General features: G+C 42.9%; 1 protein-coding gene across 3 annotated transcripts in view; it reads left to right on the top strand.

The window, feature by feature from the left end:
- TNIP3 (TNFAIP3 interacting protein 3) overlaps positions 1-27,452 on the top strand; it is an 80,953-nt gene that overhangs the window by 29,806 nt on the left and 23,695 nt on the right. For all 3 annotated transcript variants that reach the window (XM_077478571.1, XM_077478570.1, XM_077478569.1), the window contains exons 4-6: positions 20,491-20,577; positions 22,020-22,085; positions 26,206-26,319. In XM_077478571.1, the coding sequence (XP_077334697.1) occupies positions 20,491-20,577; positions 22,020-22,085; positions 26,206-26,319 (267 nt within the window). The remainder of the gene's footprint in view (positions 1-20,490; positions 20,578-22,019; positions 22,086-26,205; positions 26,320-27,452) is intronic.

The raw sequence follows: 27,452 nt of genomic DNA, 5'->3' as shown, positions 1-27,452 counted from the left end.
TCTCCAGAGGTCTAAGTTGCTCCTGTCCTCGTAGTGGTTGTGGTAGAGACTGAGTAAAATGATATAGTTGTACATATCTCCACCTATCTAGGGGCTTGTGGCCCCACTTTCCTATAATTTCCTCATATGTGCATACCCTATTCCCTTCCATAACCTCTTGTAGTTTAATTTTATCTTTCTTAGCCCATCTACTATAATATATATATTCCTCTTGACCTGGTGGAAAAGTTTTAGTGTCTAATAGTGGCCTAAATGGTGAATTGTGCTCCCACTTATTTCTCTTATTTATTGTATCCCATATTCGTAGTACCCCTTTTGTCAATAAACTTGTGTTAATCCCTAATTCTCTATGTTTTGCAGGTATCCATATTATCTCCCCTAGCTCCCTTCTACTTAACCTAATTTCTAATTCCACCCAATCCTTCCCTTTTTTGTTATGTGTCCAGTCTGTGATTCGTGAAATTACTATAGCCTCGTGATACCTTTTAAAATCGGGCATTGCTAATCCTCCTCTGTCTTTAGTTCTTGTCAAAGTATTGAGGGCCACCCTCGCCATTTTTTTTTCCCATATAAATCTTTTGATCATCATATTTAATTTATTTAAATATCCCTGTGGTAATAGAATGGGGACCATTTGACAAATGTAAGTAAACATTGGTAGAATGAACATTTTTACTGTGTTTATTCTCCCTATCCAAGATAAAGCTTTATATTGGGTCTTATCTAAGTACTGTTTGATTTTATTAAGTAGGGGGATGTAGTTAGCTTCAAACAGGTCTTCTCTCTCTGCCGTAAGCTTTATACCCAAATAGGCCAACTCCCTCCCACACCATCTAAAGGGGTATTTGATTTGCAGGGTTCTTTGCTCTTCTACTGGGATATTTAAGTTTAGAATTTCAGATTTAGTTGCATTAACCCTAAAGTTGGAGACTTTTCCGTATTTTTTTATTTCTTCCATAATCCCTGGTATAGAGGTCCCCGGCCTAGAGACATAGAGCAAGAGATCATCTGCAAAAGCAGCAACCCGATACTCCCTCCCTTCGGCCCATATTCCGTGGATATTTTGGTTCTTTCTAATAGCCGTCAGGAGAGGTTCTAGAGCCAGAACAAATAATGTTGGGGAGAGCGGGCAACCCTGTCTTGTCCCGTTGCACAATTCAAGGGGGCAGGACAGGGCCCCGTTTATTCTTATTTTGGCTTTAGGTTTGGTATACAGAGCTTCAATCCACCCTCTCATCCTCACTCCTAATCCATATCGCTCCAGCACTTCGAATAAGAACCCCCAGCTAACCCTGTCAAATGCCTTTTCAGCATCTATAGACATGAGTATCGTGGGGGTCTTCTGTCTTATGGATTCCTGGCTTAGCATAATAGTCTTTAATGCGTTATCCCGACCTTCTCTCCCTTGAATAAATCCAACCTGATCCTGCTGTACCCACTCTGGCACGTAAGGTCTTAATCGTTCAGAGATAATTTTTGCAAAAAGTTTAATATCTGAGTTTAGCAAGGAGATTGGCCTGTAGCTTTCCACTGCAAGTGGGTCCTTTGCCTCTTTCAAGATCAGGACCACATGTGCCAGTAGTGTCTCTTCTCGAAATTTTTCATCTCTCCCCACTGCGTTGAAATACTCGCATAATTTTGGAACTAGCTGTTTTTGGAATTCCTTGTAGTATGAGATCGGGAAACCATCTGGCCCGGGGCATCCTCCCTTAGCTGTATTTTTAATAGCCCATTCAACTTCCATCTTTGATATCGGGGCTTCTAATGCTTCCATTTCTATTTGTTTAGCCCTGGGGATCTCTATCCCTTTCAGATAGTCCTTTATTACATCTCGGCCTCTATTCTCTGAGCTATCCTGTTGGATATTGTATAGGGTCCTATAATATGTAAAAAACGTATTTTCGATATCCTCCGGCATATTTTGTATGTCCCCTACCTCATTTCTTACCCTCGGGATAAAAGTTCTACTTTTCTTATCCTTCACTCTCCTGGCTAGCCATTTACCAGCTTTGTTTCCCCATTGATACCTCTCTGTTCCCAAAATATAATAGGCGGCCATCCTGTCCTGCTCTAAGTAATCTTCTAGTTCTCTTTTTTTTGTTACTAAGTCCTGAGTGTCATAGAGTCCCCTTGGTCTACTACCCATCTCCAGCCTCTGGATTTCTTCATACAGTAGGGTTTTCCTCCTTTCTCTCTCTCTCTTTTTCCCCGCTCCGATCCCTATAAAGACCCCTCTAATTACCACTTTGTGCGTTTCCCACAATATGGGGCTGGAGATATCAGGTGTATCGTTTAATCTAAAAAATTGTTCCATCTCCCTCTCCACCCTACTTACAGAGTCCTTATCCTGTAACAGAGATTCATTCAATCTCCAAATTCCCCTCGGTCCATGATCCTCCCCTATCTCCAGCTTAATCATAACTGGCGCATGATCTGACACAGTTCTACTTTTTATTTCCGCCTTCTTTAGTGCTTTCAGGAATGAGTGTTCCAGAAAAATATAATCTATTCGAGAGAAGGAACCATGGACCGAGGAGAAGCATGTGTAGTCCCTATCCTTTGGGTGAAGTGCTCTCCAGGTATCCTGTAGCTGATATAGAGCCAGGGCCCTTAAAAACTTTTTCTGCTTATGTACCGATGTCCTGGGACCTCCCGTTGAGGTATCAATTTTTGGGTTTATGCACCAGTTAAAATCTCCAGCAAGGATTAATTTTCCCTCTTTGAAATCCTCTATTTTATTCAATGTTTTCCTTAGAAAAACTTCCACATTCTCATTTGGGGCATAAATATTTACGATTGTACATTTAAGGTTAAACAACATTCCCTTTAGACACAGGTATCGTCCCTCCGGGTCCACCAGTCGCTCCTCTAGATTAAACCTCATTGTTTTACTAAAACCTATTGCAACCCCTCTGGAGTATGAGGATGGGGAATCCCCATAAATCCATAACGGAAACTCATTCGAATTCATTCTAACCCCAGAGGTGCAAGTTATATGCGTCTCCTGGAGACATACTATATTTGCTTCCATGTGCTGTAACTCATCATTTATTCTGTATCTTTTCCTTTTTGTGTTTAAGCCCCTTACATTATAAGTAATAACGTTAACTATCCCCATACCTCTCTTCTAGTGAGGGTTTCCCCTCTTTTGTTGGAGCCTCTAGTGAACCCGTTGGAGACCATACCTACTGCCCCTATAGGGGGACCGAGTGAGAGCCCATAAAAAAACCCCACATAGCCAAAACCTCCCTCCCCCCCCCCACCCCCCCCCTGTCCTATAACAAAACGTCCCGTAGGACTGGGTAGGACTCCCCTTTTCTTGTTAAACCTATGGGGCTGGAAGGCCAATAACAGTGGTCTCCTCTCCCCCATAGTATCCCTGGGGTTCAGCCCCATGTCCGTCCGAGTCCCCCCAACCCCCTCCCTCTCCTCCCCCCCACCTCCCCTTTTAGGCCCCCTTCCTAATTCATCTCAGCTTCAGATAATTGGATTCTTTCGTCTCCAATCACTCGGTCTGTCCTGTCTCTTATTTCTTTGGGTCATACTCCCTGCTCCTTCTAGATCCTCTTCACTGTCCCATTCTATCTGTGGGGTAGGGTGTATTCCTAACTGTTCACAGAACTCTCGGAGATCCTCCGGGAAACGTAGAACCGCAGATCGTCCGTCTTTTTTCCCTATGAGACATGCCGGGAATCCCCATTGATATGGGATATCGGCTGCTCTCAGTAGTTCCGTTAATGGTTTCAGTCTTCTCCTTCTTCCAAGCGTCTCTCCTGCTAAGTCGGAATAGATCTGCAATTCCACGTCCCCGTAGGTCACCCCTGGCTGTGTTCTAATTTTTCTCATTACCTGCATTTTTTCCGCTACGTGGTGAAATCTTGCTATGACATCACGGGGGGTTTCTGATCTAATTCCAAAAGGACGTGTCATCCTGTGTATTCTATCTAACTTTAATGGGGCTGTGACTTCTCTGTCTAATAGGGGGTTAAAAATCTGTTGAGCTATCTCTCCAAGGGTAGATGCGCTATTTGTCTCAGGGAGACCTTTTATTCTTAGGTTCTTTCTTCTGCTTCTATTCTCCTGATCTTCTAATTTATATCTAATTATTCTATTTCCCCTACGGAGAGCTGATACCTGTTCTAAGATTCCATCTATTCTATGTTCCTGGGCCTCTATTTTGTTTTCCGCCTCCTCTACTCTCCCCAAGACCAGGCCTATATCCTCTCTTATAGTTGCGATGTCTGCCCTTAAAGAGATCTCCATTCTCATGAACATCTCTGATAGCATCTCCCTGATCTGTGGGGACTGGGGGGTTTCTCCGTGTCTGTCCAGACTCCTTTCTCCTGCCCTCAGATGTTCTGACCCCTCACTTCCTTGAACTTCATTCTGACTAATATCGCCACTTTGTGAGTTTGCACTATTTTTTTTTTCAGTTGGCTTAATAACCGAGGTTTTTGTCCCTCTGCTATCTTCTCCCTTCTGCCTACTTGGGCCCGAGCGGAGCAGTTTTTCCATCCTGGGGCTACCAGTCTCTTCACCTGCCCTTATACTGGTGTTGGCGGCCATATATTTTTGAATTCCGACTGGGCTTGCAGCAGGAGTTGTTTGTTTATTTGTCTTGGCTGCTTTCCCTCTCATCCTAGCGGAGCTATCAAAGCTTCACTCCCTTCCCTCTATATCAAGATATCAATATGAATCTTTATGGCCGCCTTATATAGCTCTCCTTCAGAAGGCCCCCCTAACCCCAAAAACATCAACCACTGTGTTATTACATTCGTTTGACTGGTGATCAATACCAATCAAATCTCATCCACCAGAATGTCCACACACAAAAAAAAAAAAAAAAAAAAAAAAAAAAAAAAAGGAAAAAACACAGGGAGGGGAGGGGGCTATTGCTCAATAACCGGTAAGCCCTCTATCCTAATGTCTCAGGTGTTTGTTCAGTTCCAAGTGACCACAAAAAAAAAAAAAAAAAAAAAATATTTTTCTTTTCTTTTCTTTCCCTCAAGACGGCCGTCTGATGGAAAACAAGATTTTTTCTCTTCTTTTTTTTTTCTTAACTGTTCCGCTACTTCCACTTCCACTTTTCTGTATTGGATAAGCGCTATTAATTAACAGGGACTATTGGATATGTCCCTATCATACATTCTCGAGACCATAGAATATATTTCCCAGTCAATCTCCAAAAAAAGAACTCAGGGGGGTATGAATCCTTTTGTCAGCAGCCGGGGCTGTTAGAGCTGCATTTAAATTCCTCCAGCAGCTGTTGTTCCTAGCATCCCGGCATTCCTCCTGTAGATTTTATATTACTGGATGTATACATAAACAACTGTCCCTTTAAGCCAGGGGGGTAGGGGTTAGCAGAGAAAACCCTCTTTAGATATCGATACCTTTTCCTTTTCTCTCCCCAGGTAGCAATACAATTAAGAGCCAGTTCAAACAGTCATTCCATGTGAAATTCTGTCAGACCAAAATTTTTTTTTTTTTCCTTAGACAGGAAAAGAGAGGCAATGGGGAAGGCTCCAGTTTACCTAGGGGTATATCCCCTTATCTAGTATAGTGTCTATATCCTTGCCTCTCACCAGACCAGCAGAGACTTCCAACAGAAACTCTCCCGTATCCCCGTCCCACTGCTTGTCTTACCGCTCTGCCGCGTGTCTGTGGGGACTTGTGACAGCCTCTCCCTATGCTCCAATATCTCCTAGCGGGGATCCACTCCTCCCTTCAGGGTAAACCGTCCAGGTCCCGTCCCGCCATATATCGGCGTCTTACGGTGCTCCGCCGCTGTGCTCCTGGGCAGCCGCTCCAGTAGCGTGGGCTGCAGCTGAGTCTGTAGTTGGATTTGGCAGATCCGTCTCTCGTTCCCTGGGGCCCGCAAGACCGGGGAATCAGCCCGAACCAGTATAGCGTCCCGGAAGCATGAGCGTGCGGTTCAGGCTTTGGGGCTGTGGAGAGGTGCGTGGCGGGGGAGGAAGAGCGAAGGCATCGGGAGGCTCGGACGGACGCTCGGATGGGCGCCTGTCTCCTACGTCATAGCTCCGCCCACCGGAACGCAGTGCTATGTCAGCGGCACTGGTAGATTAAAGTCAAAGAGGTAGTAAGAAATATAAAAATATCAGATTCTATTGCAAACTGTACACCTCTTGAGGGATTTCTCCATTTCCATTATTAGTAATATATATATATATATATATATATATATATATATATATATATGTGTGTGTGTGTGTGTGTGTGTGTGTGTGTGTGTAAATGCCCACTGTTCATGCAGGGTGCTGTAGTAGATTGGTGGATGGCACCATCGTGCAATGAAAGGAAAATAAGGATCTTCAGTCACCAGCAAACCTTAATTTAGTGATAGTGTTGGTCATCATGCACATAAAGCAACAGGCATCACAGGCTGGTGATTCAGGGCCTTTGATGATCCCTTTTTCAAGGCAGACTGACACGCTAACATCAGTCATAGAGCCTAAATTGTACACATGTACAGAGCATTGATGTTATAATGACCTCATAGCTTCTCCCTCTCCTCTTCTACACCAAACGGGTTAACTTTTGGTGAGAGAGGAGCAATGAGGTCATTTTGACATCACGACTTACTACATGTGCCTTTTTCTGATTGTCTGTTGGCATTATTTAGGCTATATGGGGTTGATTTACTGATGGTAAATAGGCTGTTCACTTTGCAAGGAAGTTGCATTTTGCACAGGAATTTACCACAAGCTTAGTGAATGAGGAAAAGCTCTGCTGACTTCTATCATCTAATCATGTGCAAACAAAAATGCTTTTTTATTTTCTTTGCATGTGATTTGGATATTCTTTACAAAGTAAAAAAAAAAAAAAAAAATCCCCATTTTCACTAAGTTCTGGTGCAAATCCCCTTGCAAATGTTATACCTAGCTGGTCAATCGCCTTGTTTGGCTTTGCCAAAGCCTCATATAGGCAACTGTAAAACCAAACCCAATTGCCTCAGGTTAACATAGGTTGGACTTGATGGACTTGTGTCTTTTTTCAACCTTATCTACTATGTAACTATGTAACTGAATCCCATGCTCCTTGATATGGGATAAAGAAATATACCTTTTAACTTTTATTAACTTTTATCTTAGGTTTTTAAATAATGTTACCTTAAAGAGGAAGTAAACTCTCTCACTCTGATGCTTCTTTTCATTTAGTCCATTATAATAAGTAATTATCAGTAATTATCATTATAAGTATAGCCACTGTAATCCAGCCCAAATCGCATATTACTTACTGTTTAAAGAAACATTAAAAAACTTGTTTCCAGGGGTTAGGCAGCGCCATCTTAAGTATTGTTTTCTGAGTCCACAGTGGGGTATTTCCGCCCTTACATTGAGCACTTCCTGTACTGTTAACCAAGCATCCTTCTCAATCCAACGTTTCTATGGCAACCCTGCTTCCCTGTTCATAGCTTACTTGTTTATTTCATAGTATTTACTTGAGCCGATGTCTAATGTTTGTCTTTGTCAGACTTATCAGCTTCAGCTGATAAGACTGCAGTAATGGCCAAGTTTAGACTGTATGTGATGTCACATGGTGTGTAGGAGGAAGCTCTGAGTGATTAGCAGAGTTCAGTGGTGTGCCTAGGAAGTCCTGATAACAGATAGATAAGACAGAGAGTGTGCCATAAATCAGGGGAGAGCTGGGCATGCTCAGTGACTTCATTCTACAGAACAACAAGGATTACAACAATACTAAGCAAGTAAGGAGATATCTACAAGCAGTGTTCATAAGGGACAAAGTTGTGGGGGAGGGTTTACAACCACTTTAACTGGTTTAACCTCTTGAGGGATTTCTCCATTTCCATTATTAGTAATATATATATATATAGAAAGGCCAGTATGCTGGCCTGAAATTATGGGAGGAGCCCGGTGGAATATATAACCAGCCATTCGCCTGTCCTCCTCGTCGGTTCCGGTGCGCGATACCCGATACGTCAGGTATCAAGCGCCGGCCATTCAGACCAGACGCAGTGAGCCCGTTCGTCAGTTCCCGCATTTTTCGTCCCCGTCTTGACAGCTCGTCTTCTCGTTCAGCAGCGTCCGTCGGTTTCGCCGTCGGAGTGTCGCCGTACCCATCGAATTTGTCGTTGCACGTCGGGCTGGCTGTCGCAGGTAGGGCTTCGGCACCCCCTTTTTCAATTCATGTATTCGATGTACCGTCAACATTCCCTGTACTCACGAGCCGCTCGCTGCTTTCAAATCGAATGTTTTCTGTGGCCCTCGTACGCATGTCGCTGTTTTCTACTTTCGATGCAGTCGTTATCACTTTTTCGACACGTTCGATTACGCCACGTCAGGCGATTCATTCGCAGGTACGGCATTCGAAACCGTTCGACTGCCCGAGCATTTCTATTAGTATCGGTCGAATCGTTCGACTCACAGCCAACTGCTTGTTACGACAAGGCAAGCAGTCCGCACGTTTCGCTTGCCCTGCTTCAATTCGAAAATCCCTTCATTCATGCAGTTATGTTATGTATTTCATTCGATCTCATTCCAATTCATTTCACTCCCAGTCATTTCTTCCATTTCGAATCATTTCTGTCACTAGTCGCGCTCCGGCGCGAATCCTGTTGCACCTCTGGTGCACCGATTCGCTTTGGAGTGCCCCCAGGGTTTGGCCTCATTTCTGTACATGCTCCAGAGACTGAATCACTCGCAGGTTCACGCATGATCCCTGATTTTTTGTCTTTGTCATGGCATATCATTTCTGTCACTTATTACGCTCCAAATCGAATCCTGTCGCATTCTCTTATGCACCGATTCGTCTTGGTGTGCCCAGCTGCTACGCCTCATTTCGGTACATGCTCCAGAGACGGATTCTTTGTAACCTACAGTCCAGTCGTTGAATCCTGTCTCTGTCATGGGATATCATTTCTGTCACTTATTACACTCCAGTTCGAATCCTGTCGCATTCTTTATGCACCAATTCGTTCTGGTGTGCCCAGCTGCTACGCCTCATTTCAGTACATGCTCCAGAGACGGATTCTTTATTGTTACCATCAGTCCAGGCGTTGAATCTTGTCTCTGTCATGGGATATCATTTCTGTCACTTATTACGCTCCAATTCGAATCCTGTCGCATTCTTTTATGCACCGATTTGTTCTGGTGTGCCCAGCTGCTACGCCTCATTTCAGTACATGCTCCAGAGTCGGATTCTTTGTTGTAACCATCAGTCCAGTCGTTGAATCTTATCTCTGTCATGGCATATCATTTCGGTCACTTATTACGCTCCGATTCGAATCCTGTCGCATTTATTTATGCACCGATTCGTTCCGGTGCGCCCAGCTGTTACGCCTCATTTCAGTACATGCTCCAAGGACAGGACTCATCTGTTTGGTTCAAGGGCTCGTCCTCCGATTCTTGTCTTTGTCATGGGTTTCATTTCATTTCACCTATCACGTTCCGGTACGAATAGTCACATCTGTGTACCAAATTCATCCCGGCGTGCCCCAGGAATGGCCTCATTTCAGTACATGCTCCAAGGACAGGATTCATCCGTTTGGTTCAAGGGCCTCGTCCTCTGATTCTTGTCTTTGTCATGGGTTTTCATTTCATTTCACCTTATCACGTTCCGGTACGAATAGTCACTTCGGTGTACCAAATTCGTCTCGGCGTGCCCCAGGAACGGCCTCATTTCAGTACATGCTCCAGAATCCGTTTCGTGCTCAGTCGCAAAGTTGTGGCATGGCGATCCGGATCTCTGTCATGGCAGCTTCTCTCATCTCACTATCACATGCGGTCTGGATGCCTACCAGGGGGGCCTTGCTCCTCGGCCTCATTTCATTATAAAGTTGCCTCAAAAGGAAAACAGCTTCGTTTAGGCGTGTTGCGTTGTTTTTCTCCACATTCAAGCGCAGACTTCCTGCAATCGTCGTAAATACACATCCAAGCACAGACTTCTTGCAGTCGTTGCAAGCACGCATCCAGAGATAGACTAATCGCAATCGTTGTACCAGCACGCATACGAGCAGAGACCTCTGGCAGTCGTCGCAAGCACGCATTCGAGCCTAGACCTCTTGCACTCGTTACAAGCACGCATTCGAGCATAGACCTCTTGCAGTCGTCGCAAGCACGCATTCGAGCCTAGACCTCTTGCACTCATTACAAGCACGCGTTCGTGCATAGAGCTCTTGCAGTCGTTGCAAGCACGCATTCGAGCATAAACCTCTTGCGGTCGTTGCAAGCACGCATTCGAGCACAAACCTCTTGCTATCGTTGCAAGCACGCTTTCGAGCATAAACCTCTTGCAATCGTTGCAAGCACGCATTCGAGCATAGACCTTTTTCAATCGTCGCAAGCACGCATTCGAGCATACACCTCTAGCGATCGTTGCAAGCACGCATTCGAGCGTAGACCTCTTGCAGTCATGACAAGCACGCATTCAAGCATAAGCCTCTTGCGATCATTGCAAGCTGATGTCCGGGCTCAACTTATGGCAATCATTGCTGGCAGGCACTTCTGCCTGCTCAATAGGTTGCTTTGGGGGAAGCCTGGATACCTTCCTAAATGTTCGTTGTATTACAGGGTACTTATACTTATAGGCATAGTTGATCCAGGGAAAATCCGATTGCCTCTCGAGGGGTCAGGAAGGAATTTTTTCCCCTACTGTAGCAAATTGGCCATGCTCTGTTGGGGTTTTTTGCCTTCCTCTGGATCAGCTGCGGGCGTAGAATTGGGGTGTCGGGTGGTGTGATACCTTATTATTTCAATTGTGGTTGGACCGGATGGACTTCTGTCTTTTCCGGCCTGGCTACCCACGAAGCCTACTGTAAATCCTTGCAATCGCTGCAGGCACGCGTCCTAGCATAACATCTTGCAAATCATGGCAAGCACGCATCCTGGGTAACATCTTGCAACCGTCGCAAGTACGCGTCCTAGCATAACATCTTGCAATCATGGTAAGCACGCATACTGAGTAACATCTTGCAACCGTCGCAAGCACGCGTCCTAACATACATGCAAGCATAACTCCGCAGTCTTCGCAGTGCACATGCGGAACGCGAATTGCTCGCAGTCACCACGTACACATCTCCTCCGACAAACTCCCGGGCAATTGTCGCAAGCACACGTACAAACACAACCTTTAGTCATGTCAAGGCTCGCGACTTAGCATAACTTCTTGCAATCGTTTGTTGCAAGCACGTTCTCAGTGGTACGCTAACTGGCTACACCTCATTTTCAGCAGCACTTAATTGGCCACTCGTCTCCTGTGGCCTTTCTTACAAGCCACTCACTGTCGCCTGTCCGGCTGTCTCTTCCTTGGGACAGTTGAGTTCAACCTCCGTCCGCACCAGGATCATGTTGTCACACGCGACTGGCTTCTTCCGTAGCACGCCCAGGCTATTTCTAGCCAGCGTTCAACATTTCTTATTCTTACAATGCTCGGAGAACCATCTGTTGTTACAGCCCATACAGCAAGATCCCCACTACGATGCGTCCAGAGGCATCAGCCCATAATCTTCGGCCAATGCTCGCCCATTACAACTGCCATCTTTACGGACATATAATACCCTCGCATATTCCCCAGTTTAGTCATCCAAAAGACACCTACAGTCCCTTCACGGCATGCCGAGCGTCCCTATGCACGTCATCCCTCAGGGGTCGCGCCTCTGTGTCACGCCGATTGGTCTTACTGTCTCTCTCACAGGATCCGGAGCAAGTCCTCAGCCGGGTCCCCGCGGCAATAGCAGTCCTTGCTATGCGGGAGGAATTCCTATCGTCTGGGAGTGACGTCTCTCTGTTCATTCCCTTCGCGTCTTCCCTTTTCTCCCCAGGTGATGACTGACGCAGCGGCCTCCACGGGCTTGCCGCTGATTTTTTGGCCACCTCTGGCTCGCAGCTCCCTGGCCTCCCCAGTTACTGGCAATTCCTGGCTGCGCCAAGGCGCCCTCTCTGGTGGTATGTACTTCCTACGTCAACTGGTCCAGCTCTTGTTGTTGTTTCAGTTCAACATCCATTCTTCCTTTATCCCCGGTAAGTTCAATCAGGCAGCGGACGCCCTCTCCCGCTTTAACCTTGTCGCGTTTTCATTCAGGTACCCGGAGCCGGACCAACATCAGCAGCTATCCCGGACTGGTCTCAACTGACCCTGGGTTAGCCCCTCACCTCCTAGCGGCTACCCAACTCGTTTGATCACTCCCTTTCCCGCAATACCCTCAAGGCCTATCAATCAGCCTGGAGGGCCTTTAACCAACTTCGTCACGTGTCACAGTACAGAGACGTCCCGTGTCAAGCAAATCACAGCCTTCATTTCCTACTGTCACTCGCAGTTGGCGTCATCCTTTAATACGATCCGGCTATACATGACCGGTGTACAACATCTTACGTCCCTCCAGGACCCTACCGTACCCTTCCTATTTTACCACGCCGTTCGGGCTGTTACGCGCGGTATCCAGGAAGCGCCAGCCGATGACCGGCACCAAAACGACCGCCTATCACAGGAGACGTTTAGAAATACGTCAGACTTCCTGGCTACTTCACCTTTTCGGTCTCCACGTTGGTGTCATTTACAAGCAGCCATACACCTCGCCTTCCCCGGCTTCTTACGGCCAAGCAAGTTTACTTGTTGTAGCCTCACGGCACGCATGCTGTACCAGCACCTCCTGGTCCGATACAAAGACCATTTCGCCTTACACTTAGCAGTCTCCAAGACGCAGCAGCTTGGCTCGGGTTCGGACATACACCGCTATAAGTCCAACAACCGTCGGTACCCGGTCGCCATTTTCACGCGCCTGTCGGCCCCTTTTGGCTGATCAACCAGGAGTTAGTCCTCTTCTGCCATTTCTCACTAAACCTCTGAACGCTGCCCGGTGCAACGTGTCAGGATACTCCCGGGTGTCCTTCACCTCTGTCCTACTCACATTATCAAGAAGTGGGGCAGATGGAGGTCCACCTGTTTCGCCCGCTACATACCCAATCCGCAAGCGGAGATGACCCAGGCCTTTGTCGAGCGCACCCAGTAACAAACTTGGATCAATAAAATACAACCCCTACCTGAATGATTTTGCCCCCTTATTTTGGTATACCGTACGTTAGACCAGGGCACACTTTCAGGTCCATTTCAAGTAAGCGAGTTTATGTTAACCTTGTTTGTCATCCTTAACCGTATCGGTCAGAGGGCTCCATACCATAAATAGAAAGGCCAGTATGCTGGCCTGAAATTATGGGAGGAGCCCGGTGGAATATATAACCAGCCATTCGCCTGTCCTCCTCGTCGGTTCCGGTGCGCGATACCCACCCACCCATCCCCCTTTTCAGGGCATTTCTCAAGCATCATACTCCTCATGAGAGTACTCTTTTCTCCCCATTCATATTCATTTCATTTATCACCCACTTTCTATCTAAGGTATGCCCCCTTATTTTGGTATACCGTACGTTAGACCAGGGCACACTTTCAGGTCCATTTCAAGTAAGCGAGTTTATGTTAACCTTGTTTGTCATCCTTAACCGTATCGGTCAGAGGGCTCCATACCATAAATATATATATGTGTGTGTGTGTGTGTGTGTGTGTGTGTGTGTGTAAATTTTTTTCTTGTTCAATCATTAGGGTGTATGTTATCACAAGTATATTGCTGATGTACTACTATCTGTCTTTGTACAGTTGGTAATAAAATTAGTTATTTTTATAATTCTTACTACCTCTTTGACTTTAATCTACCAGTGCCGCTATAGTCCCACCCCTTGGGGGATTTCTCCATTTCCATTATTAGGGATGATGGCACTCATCTACTGCAGCCAAATTCCAAATTTACTATATTAGGTATGTACTGTATTCCAATGATATCTACAATTAGATTCACATATTTCTAAGGACATTGTGGTTTTAAACAAGTACAGAAGTAAAAAAACTTACATAACTCAAGTCACATTATTTTTAGCAATGTATTAAAAAGAATTAAAGCATTTATTTTATTTTATTTTATTATTCGTAAATTATGAAAGGGTTTATGCTGCTGCTTAGTTTTTATTAAAGTATGGCCACAACCACAAAAATCTCTCTAGAATCTGCCAGGGGACCAAGTGCATGTATCAGTTGGTTTTGTTCTGATTTGTAGCTTCATTGTGCATTAAAAGCACATTTAATTTCTGTTCAGTTGGTTGTAGCTCCATTCCCCCAGGCAGAAGCCCATTTCATGGGTCTTCCTATGAGGGGAGCTACAGCACAGAACTACAGCACAAGCCACCACCCCCTCTTCAAGATTCTCAGTTACTGTATATTCTGATGTCTGTCCATTCACAGCCAATCCAGTGCTGACTGATCCATTACTGTTGTTAATTAATGGGGAGTGTATACTACCACTGACAGTCAGCACCAACTAGGCTATGTCATTTATTTTCTGGCTGGTTGTAAACTTTCCCTCAAACTAAAAATAGTAAAGGAATGTTAAATATAAAAGGAATATTCAGTGCAGGCCAGGCTGTGTGATTGATTTGCTGGATGTAAATGAACATCCACTGCATTGGCAGATAGATCACTAAGCTATGCCAGCATTCATTTCTGGCTGCAGGCAGGGCCAATGCAGTGGAAATTTACCAGCAGCTGATAGATATGATTGTCCTACCAGCAAAGATTGTTGACTCAAATTAGTAACTGATTAATCAATGTTGGCAGGGTTGTGAGGCCTATTATGTTGGCTGCTAGTAAACATCCACTGCACTGGCAGGTACCTACAGAACAGGATGGAACTAAGTGCTCCATGAATTTTTAATTATCTCTCCTGTCTTATACTTTCAATACTTCTATTTGATACTCTGTAGTTTACTTTCTATTTTGTAGGTGGTTGCCATAAGAATTAATATGTGATGAATGTGCTTTTGCTAGCAACAAAGCTTAGCAGCTAATTTGTTTGCAGGCTTTCATCTTTTGTAATGTTTTAGTGTAACTTGTAAAATAAATGTTTTTTAGGAGCTACATTTTTTTTCTTTTTTTAAATTTAAAAACATATAAAACATTTTCAGTCTAGATATCAGCAAATATGTGGCATGCTAAAATACACATGTAATATTACATAAGGTCAAGGTTAACATATCTTTCTTATAAATTAGACACAGCATTATATAGCTTTCTTTTTTAACTGTGACTTCTATGGAATTTCAAACATAAGTCTTCCTAATTTTTTACTGACAGTCTACTGACTGGAGTGGTACCAGCTGATTGGCGAAAAGCCAATGTAGCACCAGTATTTAAAAAGGGTCAAACATACCTAGGAATTACAAACCAGTTAGCCTAACATCAATAGTATGCAAGCTCTAGGATTGGATGATAAGGGACTATATACAAGATTTTAGTAATGAAAACAGTATCATTAGTAGTAATCAGCATGGATTCACGAAGAATCGTTCTCACCAAACGAATCTATTAACCTTCTATGAGGAGGTGAGTTGCTATCTAGATAAAGGAAGGCCCGTAGATATGGTGTATCTGAATTTGTCAAAAGCATTTGACACAGCTCCCCATAAACGTTTACTGTACAAATAAGGTCCATTGGCATGGACCATAGGATGAGTACATGGTTTGAAAACTGTCTACAAGGGCAAGTTCAGAGGGTAGTGATAAATGGGGAGTACTCAGAAGGGTCAGGGGTGGGTAGTGGGGTCCACCAGAGTTCTGTGCTAGTACCAATACTTTATTTTGTTCATAAATTACCTGGAGGATGGGGTAAACTGTTCAATCTCTGTATTTGCGGATGATACCAAGCTAAGCAGGGCAATAACTTCTCCGCAGGATGTGGAAACCTTGCAAAAAGATCTGAACAAATGAGGTTTAATGTAGAAAAATGTAAAAGAATGCATTTGGGTGGCAAAAATATGAATGCAATCTACTCACTGGGGGGGGGGGAGAACCTCTGGGGGAATCTAGGATGGAAAGGGACCTGGGGGCCCTAGTAGATCCCAACCTAGTAGAGGCATGCAATGCCAAGCTGCTGCTAACAAAGCAAACAGAATATTGGCATGCATGAAAAATGGGATAAACTCCAGAGATAAAACGATAATTCTCCCATTCTACAAGACTCTGGTCCGGCCGCACCTAGAGTATGCTGTCCAGTTCTGGGCACCAGTCCTAAAGGGTCTGGAGGATATTAGTTATGAGGAAAGGTTGCGAGTACTGAACTTATTCTTTTTGGAGAAGAGACACTTGAGAGGGGATATGATTTCAATTTATAAATACCGTGCTGGTGACCCCACAATAGGGATACAACTTTTTTGTGGAAGGGAGTTTAACAAGACACGTAGCTACTCAATAAAATTAGAAGAAAAGAGGTTTAACCTTAAGAGGTTTAACTTTCAGTGCACTTGCCGTGCAAAGTGGATTTTCCTTTAGTAAATAACTCCCTATGTAACTATGATAGATTAGTTATAGAAAAAGATCCTTAAGCCTAGGTTCACACTTGGGCATTGCAGGAACCAGTGCAATTCCAGCGCCAGTTCCCGCATCACATCTCTCCCGCAGGTAGTTCACATTGCTTTCTGTGAACCCCTGGGGGTGTCAATAGAATGTTAATGACACCCCCAGATCGGTTCACAGATCGCAGTGTGAACTGTGGATTCGGACAGTAATCGGATTGTGAAAACACCCATGCGATCCGAATCCAGTCTGGGAAAGAATGGACCCTGCACCTTTTTTTTCTGCAAATCCAATTCGAGTTCAGCCATACAACTGTATGGTTGAACTCGCATTGCACAGATATTGCATGTGATCGGCACCTGCGTTGAGGGTGCGAATCACATGCAATGTCTGCGTTTGCACTAGTGTGAACCTGGGCTAAGCAGAGAAAACATAGTTGATATAAGCCTTTTTTAGGCTTTTATCACCTATGTAAATCCAAATACTTTACTAGTCCAAACAAACTACTTACGTCACTAACAGACGTGCCTGCTGGGAGCTCTGTATAAACAGAATCAGCTATTTAGCAATGTATTCAGCGATGTGTTCAAGGATGCTAAATCGAGTCGGACTGAGCAATGCTCAGCCATTACCAGGAAACCTTGTATTTCATCAAGTAATACAGGGCTTCTTCTGGTTAGTTGAGGTGAAGATTGTGACCGCCTGCCTCTCCACCTCAGCCAGAGGAAGCCCTGTATTCATCAATGAAATACAAGGCTTCCTGTGAATGGCTGAGAAACCTGACTCAATGTTCTTCTGGTTATGGGGCAAAAGTCCCCATCTTGCTGCCGGAACACAGAGCTGCATAATGTATGTAGCTGATCCTCCATACAGTTTATACACTCCCAGCAGGCACATCTGTTAATGAAGTAAATAGCTAATTTGGACCACCTTGGTTCATACAAACTATTTAAGGTCACAAGTTAGGCTTTAAAATAAGGCTGAAGTTCCCTTTTAAAGCCGCATGAGCCAAAAAACCTTCTCTGTTCAACAGTCCCTCAATCACCCCTTAACACTTACCTGAGCCCCTCCCCTACATGTGACGACACAGGGCTAATCACGAGTCTTCCTCAGGGGGATCTGATGAGGAAGACACGTGATTAGCCCTATGTCGTCACATGTAGGGGAGGAACCAGGACAGTGGAGGAGCTTGGATGCATGCTTGTTTGTACAAGCTGTTGACACATACAAGTTTGGAAGTCGTTTGGAGAGGAATCCTATGCTTAATGGTTTTATAGATTGGTGTGCTGGAAGCACCTAAAATGTGTGAGTACCCTGATGTTATGTTTTCTAAATACATTTTTAAACTAGCGATAATGCACTATCCAGCCTCTTTCTTGTTTTAAAATTGAAGACAACTTCTCTGGATTTTCCTGTGGGATCCTGCTGAGCCAGTTTCACTTAGAGTCCAGGAGTGGTTTAACTGCTTATGTTGTCTAAAGAACTGAACAGCTGAAGACCAAAATACATACAATTGAATCCGTTAAAGAGTAAGGCAATGTTCACACTATTGCGAATTTGATGCAGGTTTCACCTCATCCAATTTGCAAGTCAGGAGATGGTGCTGGGTCACACATTTCTGGAGTGGCTCCGGTGCGAATTGCACAGGAGCCTTGTGTGTCTTCTGGTCCATTTCAGGTCCGAATTCAGCCAAAAATTCAGACTGAAATTGAACCTGAAATGGTGAATTGGGAGGCTCCGTGCTCAAGTGTGAACCCTGCCTGACTCTTCCCCCTTCCTTCCTTTCTTCTATTTATGGTTTTGTATGATGTTTCAGTTAGACAAAGTCTCAAAAGGAGAAGTTCCTACATGCTTTTTTAAAAATGTGGAATGCTTTGCAAAATCTAATTTTATGTGTGCACCCCATGTTAAAAGTTTAGTTGTCCAGCATAGATTTATATAAGTAATAAAATATATATAAAAAATATGTGTAAAAACAGCATGACAACCAAAATAAAATACAAAATAGTTATATTCTGACAAAATGTTGCAGTCTAACTAGCTTCTGCCTGCAATGCCGCATACTCCCTGGTACCTAGTGTTTTTTTGTCTCCATCTTCCAAATGTAAAGACTTTTTTGGATGTTTATTCTGCCAATGTTTGGTAGTTTTTGTTATAATGTTATATGATATAACTACAGCCTTTGTGGAATTACTCAAAAATAGCTTCACTTAAGTGACTAGACAACTATTCACTCACTGTACTAAAGTCAAAGCCCATGTCTACTCAATTTAACCTATTCTGAGTGTTATATAGCCCAGTGCATCTCTTGGTTGTGTTTTTTTTCTATGATATGATCCTGTGATGTACATTGTAGAACTACTGTTACTTTTGGAAGGCGATAGTAAACATAGCTCCCAACTATCCTTGATTTTGAGGGACTGTCCTTGACTTGAAACAATGTCCCTCTGTCCCTTTTTCCTCCTCATTTGTCCCTCATTTTGGAATGAAATATATAGTTGTATATAAAATGCACTTTTTATCTTTCAAAAAAGTTTTTTTTTCCCAGTGCTAAACCTTTCATCCAATTTCTAAATTGCTGCATTTGTAAATTTCAAAAGCCAGTATAAAGGTAATGGTAAAAAAAGCACTTATGGGTTTAACTAATCATTTTTTGTATAGGTCTCCTTCAAGGGGGCATGGCAGGGTGTGTGTCGTATGTGTACATACTTTTGCTAATAGGTGTCCCTCGTTCCTATCTCAAAAAGTTGGGAGGTAAAGAACGTTGGGAAGAACTGGACTTGACTGTACAGTAAGCACTATGTTCTCCTAAAGTACCTGATAAATACTGACAATGCCATTTAAAGTACAGGGAATGGATGCAGGGCATTACAGCTATGATAAAAAAACTATAGCCCTGACAAGGTAGGCTGTGTTTCTGTGTGCATTTCACGGCCTTATTTTCAAAATTGAAAAAGAACTGAAGAATTATTTTCTAAAATTATCAGACCAAAATGTGCATTGGCTCAAAAAAGATCATTTTCTTTTCTGATGCATCAATGCACATTAAAGCAGAGCTCCTCCCAAAAGAGGAAGCTCTGCTTGTCTGCCTCCTCCCCCTCTCTGCTGCAACATTTGGCACGTATTTGGAGGGGAGCAGGTACCTGGTTTTGACAGGCTGCGGCAAACTCAGCTGGAAGTTAGGCCTCCCTCCTCCTTTTCCCTATAGCCGGCCCATTCACAGAGCACAGTGTGATTCACGCATGCGCAGTAGGGATCCGGTTGTGAGCCCACAAGGCTTCACTGCCGGCTTATCTTAGTGGAGATAGTGGCAGCAGCACCCGACAGCTGATTGAAAAATCAGATTGGGTGAAGACACTGATGGATTCCTGGAAACTAATGTTAAATGTCAGAAGCTACAGTATTTGTAGCTACTGACTTTATTTTTTTAATGCTGGAGCCTAGAACTTCACTTTAAATTGATATTTGATGGGAAAAGGCAGGATACAGATGAATAAGTGTGAAGTCACCCTTAAAGTAAAACTAAAGGCAAACTTTTCTCATTTCAGATAGAGATAAGGAGGATTATAACCCCTATTAAATGTTATTTTTGCCATCTGTGTCCTATTGTAGAGATTTCCTTTACTTCCTGTCCCAATAGTCACAACAGGAAGTGAGAAGAAATTACTCTGAAGTGAGGGAATCTCTTGTTGTCACATGGGGTGACCAGAACCAGTGTTCCTATTTGGAGATTTACCCTCTTTTTTTTTTTTTTTGGGTGACAATCCAAAATGTGTGATTTTCTTTCACTTTCTCTTTCGATGCAAATGATAAACATAGCAATTAGAGAGAGCGAATTTTCTCAATAAGTCAGCAATAAAAAATGTGAATTCTAATCCTTCTACACACTCTCCAAAACTAAGAAAAAATGTTTTACCTTTAGTTATAGTTTAAAGATCTGGTTTATGTTTGATAAATATATTTGCTTAATTATATATATTTAACATGGAAAGAAGCACTATCACAAATGTACGTATGAACATTTTTTTGGGGGGGGGCAGGAATAATGTTATGTATCCTTTTACTATATTGAGTTTGCATTATCTTTCCTAAAATGAATATCTGGTCTCTTTTACATTGTAGTGCTTTTTACAGTCAAGAAATCAAAACATTATGTCAATAGAAGCCTACAAGGAAAGGATACAGAAACTAGAAAAACAAAGAGCAGAGGTAATGGTTCTCACTGCTGTTGATGTCAATACTCATATTATGAAAGCAAAATAAGTCAATTAATACTAGTTCAATTTAATTGACTTCACAGAAGAGAAAGTTCTCTGTTATTCCTTTTTATTTACTTCTTTTTTTTTTTCAGACAGGATTCTTACATCATATTTTCATATACTCACACTCATCCTCCTCTTGTCTATGTTGTTAGTGGCAGATTTGACCATGACCTTGGGGGATCCATACGCTTTCCACATTTTCCAGAGAAAAAAATATCAGCTTTTCACATCTCTTTCCTTTAATCAGCATTGGTAGCAAATCTCATTTCACCGACCTGTGGAAAAATACCATAGCGACCCACCAATTTGGCCATAAGTAAGGATTTGTTTGTCAACTCAGTCTTTAATTGCTATGTAGGAGTGAGATGAAAATTCATATGATACCTAGTGCCATCTAGTGGTCAAACGCAGTGTATTCCGTTTTAAAACAATAAAAAACATTTGTCCACTGCAGGTAATAGCCTACTGTGTGCAAAACGATATTGCGCTATGTGCATATAAAATAAATAAATTAATGAATAAGTGACACAGATGACCCATGACAGACAGCAGCCCTCACAAAAATGTACACCTCATAACAAAAAATCTAAATCAATGTGTAGCACTGTCAAACACTGAATAAAGTGAAAAAATCCATCTATTATATTAAAATAAAGATGAAAGTGAAAGAAGAAAAAAATAATAGTTCAAATATCCCAAGTCAACATCCATGGAGTGAACATGAAAGGTGTGTTGATCAAATATTCAATTAGTGAAGACACCCGATGCTCCCCACAGAATAGATAGGACAAGTATACCTGCTTACCAGATTTTAAGACCTCCCAAGGTCTATATGCACATCAGTGAGCTTTCACTCCTCACTATGGGTATATCAGCTATCCAGCCTGCTTAGTTGGATTCAACAGATGTATCCCCCACAGCTATCACCAATCAAGGGAACATCAGAGTCCGGTCACACAATGTACATATGGAAGAGGAAGAAAAACTCAGTGTGCAACATTCTTTAAAAGCACACAGGAGTTTATTAAAGGTTCTACTTACAACAAAATCAATAAAAAAGGCTCAAATGGAAACATTTGTTTGTCCAGCACCCTCCACGGGTGCTCAGACATGCCTTGCCTGGCCTGACACTTCATCCAATGGAACTTCTTCTGTGACGCAATAAGGGGTAGCCTAAAAACATTTGCTTTTTTTAAGCCACATTTGCACAGATCAAATGTACATGAATTTTCACTGAATTAACTGCTATGCAAATTTTTATAAATACACCCCTTAGACTACCCTGCTTTTTATGCATTTTTGCTGTGCACTGCAGTCCATTATGTCATAATAATGAAGGCTTGAACCAATTAAAATATTTCTTGTGAAAACATGTTTTTTATATTTTAGTTACTGGACGTAAACAAGCAATGGGACAATCAATTTAGAAACATGAAACAAGCTTATGAAAAAAAGGTACTGAAAATGTTTTATATGTATATAATGTGTGCAATATACAGACTCATGACAATTTGTAAAATGCTCTCCTCACCCACCACATGCCATCAATATTTATATTTATCAGTACCCAAATGATTCCTCTATACCTCCAGGATTCAAGCAGCCTAAATTTTTAAAACAAATGGACCTTACACTGACCCATATTCTTGACCACCCAACTCTGGATTTCAGTTGCTTGGCTGAACTTTGAGAGAGTGCCTCCCCAGCCTACACACCGGTATCTACATGGTGTTATCATGTCAGTTCATTAAATGGTATAAGATTTAGGCCTTTGTTAATTTTAAGGCGTCTACTTATGGTTTGAAATAACAACTTTTTCTATTTTGGGCAAGAGCACTTTTATATTTCAGCTATAGACATTGTGAATTTAAATTTGACATTATTTATGGCACAAAAATATAACAAATATTGTACATTTTTGGACAAAGCTCAATGTTACTGGTTTTGTGTTCAAATAATTGTTTCACGTTCTGAATATCTTAAGGCAAAAATATTTGCAAAAAATGAAATGTAAAAAAAACTTTTCCTTGTTTGACCAGCACATTTGCAACAAGAATTGCTATGCCGCATACACACGACCGGAATCTCCGGCAGACTAGGTCCGATGGTCTTTCCGACGGACTTTCGTCTGAGTTCCGACGGACTTTCTGAATGAACGGACTTGACCACACATGAATGGACTAAGTCCATTTGAAAGACCGTTAGTTTTGAACGTGATGATGTAAGACAGGACTAAAAAAGGAAGTTCAGTAGCCAATAGCTTCCCTTGTGTTGTATTTGGTCCATCGGACCAGCATACAGATGAACGGTTTACCCGATAGGAATTGAGTCTGTCAGACAGATTTGAAACATGTTCTATTTCTAGGTCTGTCAGATTTTTTAAACAAAAAAAATCAGATTAGCCCACACACAATCGGATTGTCCGGCGGACTGATTATTTTGGACCTAATCTGCCGAAAAGTCCGGTCGTGTGTACGCGGCATTACTGTAGGTGTAAAGGCAATATTTTGTGATTTTCACAACCCTAAATCTACATTTCTGCTACACTGTATAGTAAAAGTATATTGTATGTCAATGAGTTTTTTTTTTTAAGTTTGTATAGTTATGTGAGTTTTGCTTTGTACTAGTTTAGTGTTTTTTCTAAAAAAAATTCTAGCGCATCAGTTCATAGCTCACTTCTTTTTAAAAACCTGGGAAAATGGCTGACAATTTCTTTCAAATGAACAAAATCAAAATGTTAGGATTTGGTTTGGACCTCTTTATCAAAAGGCCCCAATGGCATTTAACCTAAATGGCTCTCTAAAGCTGCCTTTCTTGTGACACCTCCACAGCTCACGTCTCTAAAAAGGGGCACATACCTAGGAGTAGTTTATCTAAAAATTGTCTCATTTCAGAAATGTTTTATACCACCACTGACTTCTGCGATTTAGCATAAAATGATCCTTTGGGTCCCTGACCCATTTATTTCATATCTATGACATTAATCCAGTCCGTTGTTAAATATGAGCATAGAGGTTAATCTTCGTAAGGTGTTAAGTGTTTAGATAAGAGAAGGTTATGTGTTTGAGGAGTGCTTTAGTGTAGGAATGCTTAATTAATCAGAAAAAGTTACAGTAATATTCATGTTATTATTAATTTCCAGGAGTCTTACATCAAAAATTACCAGGTGTTATTGTAGTCTTTGTCTTTTTTTGGGTGGGGTTGCTTCACTTTCTGTGTGGTCATTGAGTCAGAAAGTAAAAGAAAATTTGCAGCACTGTCGGCACCCAAGATCGAACCATCCCTCAGTTCTCGGATGCTGCCGCCGACATCTTCGGTTGGGGAATCAGGCAATGAAGCCTTGCGGCTTCACTTCCTGGTTCGCTACTACACATGCGTGAGTCACGCTGCTCATCCTTACGGATCCCTGCTATCTCCTAGGAACCCGTGTGGCGGGACGGGAAGAGGCATAGACTTCCGTGGGAGTATATGCCTGGAAATGGGTGCAAATACCTGTCTTAGACAGGTATCTGCACCCCCCTCCCCCCTGAAAGGTGCCAAATGTGACACCGGAGGGGGGGGGGGGGTTCCGAAAAGCAGAGGTTCCATATTTGTGTGAACCTCCGCTTTAATCAGTACTCACACAAAAAGTATCAGACTTGATAGACCAATGGGACTCTTTCTACTATCATTCTTCTACCTTTCTATGTTATAATTGTCAGACATAGGGAGTCATTTACTAAGATGAATGTGCTGCGCCGGTTCAGACCTTAATTTGTGCGCCAGATAAATTATTAATTGAGTGTGTGAACCGGCGCATGCATAAGCGCAACAGATAATATGCCGGCACACACGATAATGATATGCCATTGATAATAGCGCATGCCATATCATTAACAGTCCATTCACACAGGGGCAACACGACTTCCAGTGTGACTTTGGGAGGCAACTTGGACACGACTTGAGTATGAATCACAGCGCGACTTGGGGCGACTTACAACACGACTTTAAGTCGCCCCCAGGCCAGGCAACTTCAAGTGCTTTGGTTCACTGCGCCGGAAAAATCTTAGTAAATGTCAAGCCACATAGATGCATTTGCATAATTTGAACAGGCGCACCTCTCAACTTTTTTTTCTTTACGCTGGTTCACTTCTATGGGGTTTTTTTTAAGGCTATTTGCACACAGGTCATGTTAGCATTAAGAAAAAAAAATGTGTGGGAGTCCCCCGAAATTCCATACCAGGCGCTTCAGATCTGGTATGGATATTAAGGGGAACCCCACGCCACTTTCTTTTTTGCCGTGGGGCTCCCCTTAAAATCCATACCAGATTTGAAGGGCCTGGTATGGAATTTCAGGGGACCCCCACGCATTTTTTTTTCTTAATGCTAACATGACCTATGTGCAAATAGCCTTAAAAAAAACCCATAGAAGTGAACCAAAAAAAAAAGTCAAGTTGAGAGGTGCGTCTGTTCAACTTATGCAAATGCATCTATGTGGCTTGACATTTACTAAGATTTTTACGGCGCAGTGAACCAAAGCACTTGAACTTGTGCAAATGCCGCTTGTACATGCACCGTACATAAATTGACCTCGCGCAGTTTCAAGTGTATTTGCAGGCGCAGCAGGCTTGTTCAGAGAAAGTTACTTTTCCATTCTATTTAGGGCATGTTTGTTACTTGGACAGTTATAACTATACTTCCTCATATCACACACATCACCCCCATAATATTGGCATTTCCAGCTTCTTTTAATTCTGAGTTGAATAATGCGTGCGCCATGTCTATAGCGCCACACCGATCGCCACCTCCCGTGCGCCGGCATGATAATCATAAATGGGGAATTGCGCTGTGTTACAGGAGCTAATGCTTTGTGAATACGAAAACAGCCGTTGCGCATCGGCGTGCACCGCAACTAATGGCGCAAACCATTTGTAAATCAGCCCCATATTGTAATCTTCACTTTTAGTGCTAAAAGCCCAACACCTAGAACAAACTGAAAGACAAGCCCAGAAAGAAAAGCATTTATCTTTCCAAACAATCCACAGCAGAGTAAATATTCAAATATATTTTAATAGGTTAGATTGATTTAAAAAGCTCCAAAACGTTTTTTCATTTTTATTATGATGTATAAATGTTAGACCCTTCAATGTTCCCACTGGGGAGACCACCCTTCCTGCAGTGTTGACATCAGTATATGACTGAGCTGAAACTCCTCCTTCTTTTCTCTGGAGGGTTTTCTTAATATATTCCAAAGAAGAGTTACCTAGGGAGTCAATGACATCATTATCAACCAGTAAGGAACAGGATTTAAGGCCCAGCGGGTTGACGAAAAAAAACTGACCCCATTTCCCCATCCACACTTTTGATGTAGATGGGGGGAATTCTCCCTTCTGAACTATTGCATTCTGGCAGCAGGGAGACTTCCTCGCCATCAGAATACACTGACCAGCACTGCTGAATCTTGCAGCGAAAATCCTTCTGTACAACAAGCCTGTACAACGTCGCTGCCCATATATGGATCAAATTACACGTATGGCTGGCCTTACTGTCAATGACATTCCTTCAAGTATTTATTTACAATATGCTATTGATTTAGGTTGCAGAATTGAGAATGAAGCTGTCATTATATGAATGCAGCACCAGAGAAGGATACAAGGATCTAAAGAAAGATGACTGTCGGCATAACTGGAAAGACCAGCACACCCAACAGGTATTGTGTAGCTTTTTCATTGAAACAGCATATGCATTACTGGTATGTGAAATGGTGTATAAAAAATATGCATTAAAATCATAAGCAGTGTGATACAATTTTTACTCTTTTTAAATTGTGATTATTGGTTTTAGCCAAGCTCTGCAACCCACACCCCAACCCCAATTCTAGCTGTAGCACTGACCCCCGAAGGAGCAGCTGGTTTTGTTGGGCTTACCGTTTACCTTCTCCACCTTGTTGTTCTTGTCTAGGGGTTCCCGAGGTTGATGGCCCAATAACTGCAGAGACCGACACTTGAATCCCTTTTGAGGAATTTCTATTTGCATAAAACATTGAACAAAACACAGTCTCTCAGGTGGGAATAGAGGGTATGGGTAAGAAAGCTCAGGTACTTGTTTGGAAACTGCTGACACTTGAAATGTCTCTCTCTGGACAATCCAGGGAATAGCCCTTCCTAACTGGATACTTCAGCTGTTGGATAAATCCTGGTTTATGGATTTAGCAGCCGACAAGTGATTCAAACTTAGCAAAGTCTCTGCCACAGACTTGATTGTAAAACTTTAGATGAACACGGAAAGTCTCTCACAGGAACTTAGTTGTAAACGAAGGATGAAATTAGGAACATTCTTACAATACCAGAATCTTGCAGCCGGTCCAGCAATACCGTAAGAATGCAGATTTACTTGGTGTCCTTTCAGCTCAGCTTCCAGGCTCTTACCGAGAAGCCAGCCTCGTGCATGGCCCTCTTCTGAAGAGTCCTCCCCTGGTTGCGTTTTGAGTTGCTGGGCCTCTCCAAACCCAAAACGGCACTGGACCACCTTGATATCCCTCTTCCAGTTACTGTGCCTCGGACTAGCCAGTCTCGAGACTCGGAAACGGATGGATCCGCACCCCAGGCCATGAGGGCCTATGGGGGCTGGTCAGGAGGACCAGGACCATGGAGTCAGAACATACTTCTGGACCGGAACCCAGAACCACGTGACCTCAACTGCTTAAGTACCCTCTCCCGGAATACACAGCGCCCACTGACTGGCTCCCAGAGAGAGATTGGTACCCAATTCATCCAACCACACTGCATTCCAGAGATAATACGTACACCTATGACCAGGCAGAACAGTATAGTACAGTCTAGC

This window comes from Lithobates pipiens, unplaced genomic scaffold, assembly GCF_037356315.1.
Source record: "Lithobates pipiens isolate NorthernLeopardFrog02 unplaced genomic scaffold, aLitPip1_a1.2 Scaffold_13, whole genome shotgun sequence".
Lineage (NCBI taxonomy): Eukaryota > Metazoa > Chordata > Amphibia > Anura > Ranidae > Lithobates > Lithobates pipiens.
Note: the sequence above shows the minus strand (reverse complement) of the source record. Positions and strands in the feature narration are given on the sequence as shown.